The sequence below is a fragment of the Callionymus lyra genome, chromosome 4, assembly GCF_982586985.1.
Source record: "Callionymus lyra chromosome 4, fCalLyr1.hap1.1, whole genome shotgun sequence".
Classification (NCBI taxonomy): Eukaryota; Metazoa; Chordata; class Actinopteri; order Syngnathiformes; family Callionymidae; genus Callionymus; species Callionymus lyra.
The window spans coordinates 30443446-30454574 of NC_141821.1; the positions used below are offsets into that span (position 1 = coordinate 30443446).

The window sequence follows — 11129 nt, forward strand, 5'->3', positions numbered from 1 at the left end:
AGAATATCGGCTTAATATATAGAGATTGATTACAAAACAGTATACTTTAAACTGGACTTCTTGAATTCTTGACTCTTGAATACTTAAGATGAATTCATACTATTGTGAAATGTATGCATCTGGAGATGGTACAAAAGTACCTAAACCATTAAAACCTAAACATTGAGTTAACACCACATTGAGTGTAAAACTAACAGTCCGTTAGTAGAATTGTATGTAAGTACAGAGCATCTTAAAACTTTTACGGCCCCTCCTGCCTTAGGCTTCATCCATCGTATATTATCTTAAATCAATTATCAGCTTTGACAGCTTTGACTTACACCATCTCCAGATCTCAAGGCAGAGGTCAGACTTCCTCCAGATGTTTAACTTTTACTGTCTTTCTGGTCATGACTTTCTGACCTGGGGTCATTACCTCACATTTGAAAGCTGCTATTACCCTAATTTCACAGTTCTATGGCATTTTCTTTTGAAAGGGAAAATTCAGTCTGAAGCGGAGGTAGCCCTACAATTCAATACAATATTTACACATAAAGAAATAAAACCACTACAAATCCAGATATTGAGCCAAAATTAAAAGGTTAAAAAAGGGGGTGCTTATGGAATCATTGTGTCACAGGTGAGTTCGCGGACACTTCCTTTGTGGCGATAATAAACCCAGTGTTGACTCCAGCTCATGTCCATCCATCACCACTATAATAATCAGTGAAAACACACTTCCAAGTCCATAAAGACATAAAACTATGACCTCTGCTGCGCATGTCAGCACTTCTGACCTTTGTTTTGCGAAAGAATTCTTGAAGGCAACATGTAATATCAGCTCTTGTTTTTTCAACCTCAGCCACTTAGGTTTCGTAAATCACTGCCACCAGTGGGAGCCCCGTCACTGCTGATCGCTTGCTACTGCTTTGACCCCTACAGCTTGACCGAGTGACCCCAGGATTGGGTCCCCATGTGGGAGGCTACAGACTTTAAAATGTATTAGTTATTCATAAAGGATACTTGTTTGTTCAGCTGAAACTATGAATAACTCACACGGCCTGGAATATCATTATTTACAGTGACACCACATAATTCCATATTTGTTAAGTAAAAGGAACTCAAAACACACATTGTAATAGTCAAAAATGCACTAAAGTTCTTTAAAAAGTGCTGATGGTGTGTATCAAAATTGTATTACCAATTTACCATCAGTTTTTCAGATTTTTGTGTGATTATTTCATAAAACGTTTTTTAAATGAATTTCCTGACACGTGTTGTTTCTTCAGGTGACTTCGATTTGTATCAACATATTTTTGAAAAGGCGAGGTAAAGGAAAAGAGGATGAATAAGGTGAGGAAAGAAAAGGTGCAGACAGGTGCATGACCCCTTGAAAGAGTTTGGGGCCATTGGGGCCAGTTACAGGGTTGAAAGAAGGTGGGGGATGGGGGATGGGGTAGCTAAGGCAATGTCGAAGAATGCCCGTGTCGCCCATGGCAACGATTCATTAGCTATTACCCCTTGCTTGCTGATGGGTCCTAAGCCCAGACCTGTCTCCCCCACCCCTTCTATATGTCATGGGTTAGGCTGATTCTGGACCATGTCATGTTGAATGCATTGGAATTTGGGAGCCAATATTCCATGAAGAAAAGGGTGCTACTTTTCCTGCATGTGCGACAGAAACCGTCAGAATGTGTAGCTCAAGGTGCTGAAATCTAAGTCTTTAACCTTAAAACACTCTCATGCATCATTAGGCAATTATGTATACCTTGAACTCGGATTGACATTCTCTTCAAGTTGACCTCACCACCTCGTTTCTGGCTCCCAGGTGAGCTTCACCTGCTTGTTTTTCAAAGATAGTGATCTGTCTAATGCTTAACCAAGGGCCACAATATATTTAACTTTCAAATCTTGAGTTCCTGTTGCTCAGTGCACATAAAGGGCAGGTATGATTGTAATATTTCATACCTGAAACTCAATATAGTAAGTAATAAGTAAGTAAGTCATTTTTATTTGTATAGCGCTTTTCTAGACCAAGGTCACAAGGGATATTATCTAAGAATGAACACAAACTTTCTCTTGTTGTCTCCACCTCCATTTCACTTTTTATGTTCAGACAAAACTAATTATTTTCAAAGTGCAAGCCTTTTTCCCCTCCAAAGGTACAGCTTAAGGTTCTCAGGTCTAAGTGCACGTATTTCACTTTTTTTCACAGAACTTTTGTCCAAATGTCATTTTCTCTAGCCATGAATCTTGCAGAAGCTAATAAAGTTAACAAGGGCTGTTTATTACTATGTTTGGGTATGTGAGATATAATGGGAATGTGTCTGCTGCATGCTGTTAACTTATTGCTGTTTGTGGACTCGATATTTAAAGTCACATAAAGCCACTGTCAATCAATGCTGCTGTCAATCGAGTCTCAAGCCGGGAGCCAAGGTCAGCAGCCTGAAAGAACTTTGACATCGCGCCCACTGCTCTGCGGGACGCTGTCATAGATGATGGCCAAGTGACGTTAAAATGGCCATGGATGCCTGCTTTTCTAAACCTTTTGTAAACATGATTAAATATCTTAAATCATATATAATATCTTTAATTTATTGATTTGGAAAAGCCTCAGTCCCAGTGACAATTGAAAAATTAATTACAGTAAAAAAAAAATGGTTGTTCCTATTGATTTCTGGACAGGGTTTGCATAAATATTATTAAAAAAAAAAAAAAATTTACAATCCTATGAAACATCTGTAATGTAATAAACATATTAGAACTCATCTGGTGCATTCAGGCTTCACCCATTTCCACTTGACCTACACAGGATCTAACTCTCTCACACGTGAGCAAGCTAGTGGGCTATTTTAGGGTCACACGGACCCAGCATTGTAAAGTGGGGCAACTTCACTCTGTTGACAAACAACCTGGCAGCAGTGCAGTTCAAAGGATGGTGCTTTTAACAAACAAACATTGCAGAATTCAACTCTTGATTAGTTCAAGATCACGTTTGAAAAATCAATTGCCTACGGAAGCATCAGTGTTTTTGGCAAACTGTTTATTGTCCCCCCTCATTAGTGGCCATCGAGGGCGCAGGGAACTCAGCCAGGGGACAAGCTGGGGCCCTTCGCTCCTTAATGAATGGGAAAGCACGAGGCTCCGTGTGAAGCTGAAGGGAACGGTGCCAGGTGGTGCCAAGTGGTTCAGCACTTTGGACCCCGCAACCATACAGCTTATTGTTACACAGTAGAATGGTTTTGTTTGTGTTTCACTCATTTATTTGGGATCAATTTTCATGAGTTTTAAAAAGCCAGTGAAGTGTTTTTGGGTGTTAAATGGTTGCAATTGTGATAAAAGTATTTTTAAAATCAAGGGTGAGGTAAAGGGATTGAGCTTCCTTCAAAGAAGAAGAATGGAGTCCTGCCAAGAGCAGGTTAAAGTGGCAGGTTTTATAAGTTTGTGTCAGGGGACACAATGACCCACTTCCTGGAATATCAGTTCTGACCAATGTATGTCACAATGTATGTAACTCCCAGAAAATGGTGTTCTAGGATTTTAAATGGGTTGACAACAATCAGAACTTTGAGGAGCCTAAGTGAGCCCATCAGTCACAACTTGACACATAACTCCTTGAAGGTAATGGAGGTGATGGGGCAGCTGAGATGGAGGCTAAAATCCTCCCTTCAACACAACATTTTGAGAAACACCTCACTGACAAGGTATTTTCCCTTAGGTACAAGCTGAGACAAATTGTTCAGAGCCTTCTGATTTATGGACCCTTGCAGGGGTGACCTCATGAAACAATGATAGGCAAGACGATTTACTGACTTTTAGGTTTGGACCAAAAAGTTTACTTTATATTCCTTTAAATAAAATTGATGCATTGGTAGCATGTACACCAAAATCTGTGGGTAAAAGGAAATGAAACCTCTGTTGAATCCAACTATAAAATAAATAAATAAATATATATATGGACAACATGTGTCGGACAGAGGCCGGCCAAACCACTATATTTTTTATCTTTTATCTTCATATTTTACCTAAAATTGTCTAAAACCAATGCTTTGGAAGATTCCAGAAATTGAAAGAAAGGTTGCTCCAGGTATTCGTAGTGGAAAACCAAACAATGTAATACAGAAGCATGTAAAAATAAAGCTGTGATGCTGATATGAAATATTTGAGGTTATTGCCTTTACAGGTGTGTCTAAACATTTGGCAATATTCTGTGGCACTTCCATATCTTAAGGCCATGTTCACATAAAAGCATGATCTCTTATTGGAATTGTGACAGATGAGCCGGTTGATCTCAGGGAGGATTCCAGTACGGGAGTCTAGCTTGCAAAGTTATGTCATTTAGGAATCCGCTCTGCAAACCAAAGGAGGAAGAAGGAGAAGGTTACCTGCCTGCCTGGCAGAGGGGTGGCAGTGTGAGACGTTGAGGTTGAAAAACAGAGCAGAGGTTTCCCTAATTACAGGGACGGGTGGGAACACGGTGAGGTGATAATAGCGTGCCGATGATAGTGTTCTTATCACAGAGCGATGGTCTTGACGTATGACTTGGGAATTCAAGTTATTGTCACCATGGAGATAAGGCACTGGGTGGTTTTGTCTATAACATTACTAGTAATTGTTTAAGTTAAACCTAAGTCATCAAGCAACAACAACTTGTACCTTGTAAGTACAGTGAAGGGGTTTATTTCAGTAAACTGGCATTACCTTGTTAAATTATCAATCGATATGTATCAGCAACATTCTAAACAACATTCACCAAATTGTAAAACAATTAGCGTGACTTCAGTTTAACAGTGATGACGTTTATCTTTAACCAGTGCTCATGACTAGTATGAATTCTTAATTTTCTTTCAACACAATCAATAGTAACGCACAAGCTTCTTGACTGCTTAGACGTCAAGAAGACCCTGCATTTAATGTTTTTTCATTGTGTTCCCTGTACACAGGTATTCATGTGATAGTTGCTATAAGGAGGGAAAAATGTTTGACTTCAAAGTATCATGTCTAATGCCAAGGAAATTATGATGCATCAAAGTGAACTTGGAGTTGATCCAGACTTTAAAATCTACAGCGGGATATTGCAGTGGTTAGTCCATTCAAGACATTGGTGTGGTGTTTAAACGTTTATGGAAGTGCTCTTAATGACATGATCGATATGAAATGACCTCAAAACAAAAGCTGTTTATAAAATTATAGATTTCAGGATGTGATAGAACTTTTAAGTGAGTAAGATATTGAGTTTTTGTGATTACAATTGTTGCTATCCTCCACTGGAAATATATTGAGAAAAAGGTTCAATTGTATTCCATTTTTTTTTAACAATCTCATTCATCCAGGTGGAGGATTAAGATACGGCAACTAGATTTAGAAAACATTTCACCTTTATGCAAGATAAGGAGGACTCAGAAAACAAAACAAGAAGATGAAGGACGAGAGACAGAACCTGACAAATGTGAAGGAGTAGATTTGCGGTCTAATCCGTCTGAGGTGTTCTCAGAGCAAACATCCCGAGGGCAGCAATGGCATTAAGAGGGAACTAGGAACAGACACGTCCAACAAGCTACAACAGTGATCCAAGCGAGAGTGCAGCCATCCAAGCGCTGCCCCACCTCAGCAACCCTCTGATAGACCTCGAGACAGTTACATACGCTCTCCAACTTCTCACTGCTTTCTTATGAATTTTTACTCTTCTTCTATTCATGGGCGATTGAAAAGCATCAGACGAAGTGTGATAAACACATCTGAAGAGCAATGGAATGTTAAGCCGTCGCCAGGGCCACAAGTTCCCCTGCTGCCTTTGTACTCGTGTGACCTCTGACCTCTGCAGCTCACCACAACCAATCGCGGGACAAACTGACAAGTGTGCTTCGTGAAAAGACAGCGAGGCGGAGCTGGACGTGTGAAAGTGGCAAAGCTAACTAGACTTCCCTCACCATCTGAGGAATTACTGAGGAAGACTGAGTGACGAAATCTCGGGGTCTACCTTAGATGGCTCCTCTTAATAATGAGTATAAACAGAGATTCTACTCTTAGCTATCTCTAAGAGAGCATCCACATTTTGACTGCTTGTATCCTCGTCTTTTGGTTCACTACCCGAAGAACCGACCAACAGTTAAGGTAGCAACACTAATTGGGAGTTTTGCGTTTCAGCTCAGCTCTTTCTTTACTCTGACAGAATGACACACCATGTTCGTCTAAAATTAGAACCCAGGTATGGATTGCGTCATCTTTAATTGGCAGATAATAAAGATAGATATGCATTTATTTGCTGCTGGAGCCTTGTACATGTGGTGATTTCATACTTTCCTGTTGTGGCAATAAAAATTTCAGTGGGGCGTTTAAGAAGTTAAGAAAAGGGAGTTTCCCAACAGAAAGTGTCTCTTTATCCTGCTGGCACACAAAGAGACATTAACCTATGATTTCAGGGATTGGGGAACATGCACGGATGCGTTAAAAACACCACACAGGCAGCAGGTTTAAACACTAGGCGTGTCTGGGGGGGCTATTCAATGGTATGTTAAACGTGACATGCGGTTTACAGGTTTCCTGATGTTCTCAAAAGGAAAGAACACACACTAATTTTAAATCTGGCAACTACTTTGCGAGGGAGACCAATAAAAGCTAGCTAGTCGGCCAAAATGCCTCTCAACAGGCAAGATGCAACACATAAGATCGTGAGGACCTGATGACAGACATAGCGAAAGGTCAACTATAATTTATGGTTCAGTCAGTATCATGTCTAATGAAGTTAACTATATTGAGTTCAAGTCATAGCAACCTATAAATTCCATTCTATATTCTCAAGTTTATTTTATTTATTTGTAACTTTTTATTTTTTACAATAATTGCAATGTATGTTTGCAGTGAGCGTTTGTATTGAATGGGTATTAGTGATTTGTGGCTGTGTTATAATAAGAGTATACCCGCATTAACTTCTTCTATATCATGAAGACCTGATTTTTATGTAGACTAGATGTGCATCTCTTAGCTCAATCATACAACTGGTAATAATACCTCTTGAGTGATATAAATATGAATTATTTCATGAATATAAAAGGATGAAATTAATAAAGTCTGTCTGGAACCTCTATTTACAAATCTATGTCAGATGGATTGCATCAGAAATTGTGCTTGGTTGAAGGCAAAGTATGGATGTAAATAATGGTGTGGTTTGAAGAAAAATTTGATGCTAGAAGGCTTCGTCAAGTACCGGGTGTGAATGGGTCTTTTAACTATAAATCAAGCAGTGATCAGTCGCCTCACTTAGTGTTCAGGAATGTTCCAGCCCATAGCACCTGCAGGGAGCGGGACACAGCCTGACAAGTCCTGCCAAGCTCTGGCAGAATTCCACAAAGGGTGGGAGAAGGGGAGAAGAAGCGAAGAAGTTTCCAGTGGTTTTGGAAACTACTCCAAGAACAACGATAAAATGATAACAACCAAGACCAACATTGTTGTTATTTTAATGGGCATAACCTCATTCATGCACAGCCAAAATAAGAATGTTTAAAGATTTAAATCTTAACTTTCTCTGCAACAATCTCAAGCCGAAGCTGTTTTATATTCAAAATTAAAATATTTGTAATTTTTGGTCAATAAAATTCAGGTAAAAATGAAACACCTTAAATGACCTGGAATAGAAAAACAAAAACTCCAAGTTAACGTGCACCTTGCTGCACATACAACCAGTCTTATAAGATTCAAGACTTGAACCCTTATGTTCATAATAGAGAAAGTATACAAATAAAACAAAAACGGAAAATCCAAGACAACGTTTGTCATTGTGAATAGAGACTCTATAGCCTACTTTACAATCAACAGTTAGGCATATGAATGTTAGAACGTTTGCAAGAAGATCAAATTTCACTTCAACTTTTTTCTCCCTTTAGTCAAAACCAGTGTTGAAGGCAACCTTGGTCAAATCATTGCTGGACTGTGAGAGCTTACGTTTCTAGGTCAGAAGAATGAACATATCCAGGTTATACTGGGACATATTCTCTTCTTCCCATCATGCCCTCCTTCACTTCTCACACCCTGGTGCCATGTTCTCTCTTTGCCAACATTTTGAGACACGTTGCACCAGCTGAATGTTCCACACCAATCTGATTTTGATTGTCATATCAGGGAAACAACTCTCTATTTGGAATTATTGTTGGAACTCCCGTGAGATCACCCGCGGGCAGACTAAACAACCCGACTGTGTGTGTAGTGCTATCTGCTGACATTGATAACACCTGATAAAGACTACCTGTGTACAGTAGCTCGGCAAGGTAGGATTAAGCAGCAGTTTCTAAGGGGATGACAGCCCAGACCACCCAATGAACTCATCTGTCACTCGGTCAAAACACACATATCAGCCACCCAGTCACCCACACACTCTCACACTCAACAACAAGGAGGTGGGAAGTAGGAGGATAAGTCAATTGAAAGTCAATGCAGCTTTAGCAGCCTTTAACTAAAGGAAAGGAAGTTTTTACACTGTGATTCCTGTTCTTGCTCCTTTTTTCTAACACAAGCATTTGTCTTTATTCCTATCGTCAGTAACCAATGGCATTAAACTGTACTTCAAAAAATGGACTCAACATCCATTGTCAAGGTATATAATAACGATAACGTAGGTATGATATAAAGAAAAAAAACTTTATTACTAGCATGCTGTGTATCATTTGTGTTTGTTAATAACTTACTACTTTGTTTTGGGGTTTGTTTTTTTGACATATATTTGCATCAAAACGATGTAAATATCTAACATTTTGTCATTGATTACTATTCTACCAGTTGCTGTTCTTTCCCATTTTAATTTAAAATGTTTAACATCCATATATTTTGTGAAACTTGAAGCTAATTTAAAATAAAATTTTAATACTTTTTTTTTTCTTTGATGCAAAATAATTAATGTTTTATCTTTGATAAGATCCGATAACATTGTTTTAATTTAAAATGTTGCAGATGTCATCAGATCCGACACATCTACTTGAGTATCTGTAAACTGGATCTTACATACTACTGAAATGACAAGGCTTTTCCTTGATTTTCTGGAACTCCTGTGTTGTTCTCAGTATTATCTTGACTTTTAAAGTATATATTTTATTGAGTATTGTTTTGATTGTTTAAGCGCTTTGTGACCCTGGTCTGGAAAAGCACTATATAAATACAAATTATTTACTAACTTACTTACAAGGAGATGGAACCTGTATTCGCTATTCGGAGCAAGAAGCAGGAGAAACCCTGGACGAGTTGCCAGTCCATCGCAGGACACATTGACACAGGCTCACAGCTAAAGACAATTGAAGGGAATCCTTAAAAAGGACACAAACATGCTTCAACTGTGACCACAAGCTAGATATAAACCACAGCAATATTGCTGAGAGGCTTCAGTGCCAAAAATGTTACAATACTGCCATGAATTGTATACTTATTTCAACCAACTTCACATGAAATATGGCAGAAAGTCACTTAGGTGTCGACACACTTAATATTCTAATAATTCTTACTTTTGTAATGTAATGTGCAATAAATTCCTTAATTGTATTGAATCGTTTGAATAAAATCATGCTAAAACAAATTACAAAAAAGGGGGGGTGGGTAAGACACACACATTAATGATCGTGAGGTTTGACATTAAAACATGAATTAAACATATACTTATTTAGTTTGTCAATTACAAATCGAATCATATCTTAAATGCTACTTCTCAAGGTGTGGTCCCAGAGTCAGTCTTCTTACCGATCCTTAGCCCTCATGAATATTCAGTAGTATTCATCAGGTGGGCGGGTCGTGCATAACAGGGGCGCGTGAGCGGGCCCACTCAAACGTGGACTATTTTTTCCAGAACCTCAGGCTTGCATCAAACACAGACCTCAGTAATCCCAGAAACAAAATATCCAACGCTTTATAAAACAACCCGACTAAGATGTACAATTGAAGCATGATAAAAATCACAACCCCTTCTTTATTGACTTGTAAGACAAGTGTGAGCAATACAACGAGTGTTGGACCGTTGAGCGGCTGCACTAGTTTCTGCAGCAGCGGGATAAATAAACAAGTAAAGAGTCACTTCACCCGAAGGACTTTTAAAATAAACAAGAGGGACTTACTGCTTGTGTGGATCCCACAGCCAAGGCGACAGCAACCACACAAATCCTGCCGGGGAAAAAAAGATATATATAAAGTCAGTTTGTGGGGTTCAGGTGAACGGGTGGTGGTTCGGTCGCGTTCAAGGGACTCACAGGAGATTCATTTTCGGTCCCCCTCTGCTAGAAAGCGACCCGCAGAACCTCCGTGTCTTCACCAGCAGATCTGCTCAGACGCGCTCATCGACGGCTCCACAGGCTCCTGACATCTACCCGCACACACACACAAGGACTCAGAGAATATAGACCCGCCGACACACACATGAATTCAAGCGATCTACGGCGCACGGGTGACGGGAAAAGGCGTCTGAGAGGTTTAAATGTTGAAAAAGCAGAGTTGGTCAACTCACCAAAGTTGCAGCGGTGAAGTCGCTGCTGCGCTCTCTCCGCGTTGTTGCGCCTCGACTCAGCAGCGCAGCTCAGGAGCAGCAGGGGAGGGGCCAGCGCCTGTCACTCAAGTCCAGACCTCTGCTCATGAAGACAGCCAAGGAGACTCCAAGGTACTCGTCAGCCTGCAGACAGCGTTGGGATTGGGATTCTTCACAGGTCTTCAAAATCACTGAAGAATCACAATTGATGTGTCTTTGTCATCATGGATGGAGAAAGTTGCCCTCTTGTGAAAAACATGATCAGTATGGAAAAAAAAGAAAAAAGTATGATCTGGTTCAAAGAAACTTGTGATTATAAAATGTTTAATGAATGTCAAATATAAGTAAGTAAGTCATTTTTATTTGTACAGCGCTTTTCCAGACAAAGCGCTTAAACAATCAAAACAATATTCAATAAAGTATATATTTTAAAGATCAAGATAAAACTGATAACACAACAGGAGTTCCAGAAAATCAAGGAAAAGCCTGAACAAATAAAAACGTCTATAGATGTTTCTTAAAGGAGTCAGTAGACTCCATCAAGCGCAAAGATGTCAGTGTTTCCAATGAAGATTCTTCTTTGTTGATTGTTAACAATTTGCTACACACAACTGCCACTGCAAAATTAAAGTGGTGTTTAATGTGAATACATGTT

The 11129-nt window shown here is 39.4% G+C and overlaps 1 protein-coding gene across 3 annotated transcripts in view; it reads right to left on the reverse strand.

Annotated features, from left to right (window-relative positions):
- Positions 1–10558, reverse strand: part of col4a6 (collagen, type IV, alpha 6) — a 67086-nt gene extending 56528 nt beyond the window's left edge. For all 3 annotated transcript variants that reach the window (XM_087789679.1, XM_087789678.1, XM_087789677.1), the window contains exons 1-3: positions 10457–10558; positions 10203–10315; positions 10071–10116 (exon numbers count right to left, since the gene is read on the reverse strand). In XM_087789679.1, the coding sequence (XP_087645805.1) occupies positions 10071–10116; positions 10203–10213 (57 nt within the window). In that variant the 5' untranslated portion in view covers positions 10214–10315; positions 10457–10558. The remainder of the gene's footprint in view (positions 1–10070; positions 10117–10202; positions 10316–10456) is intronic.
- Positions 10559–11129: the final 571 nt, after the last annotated feature.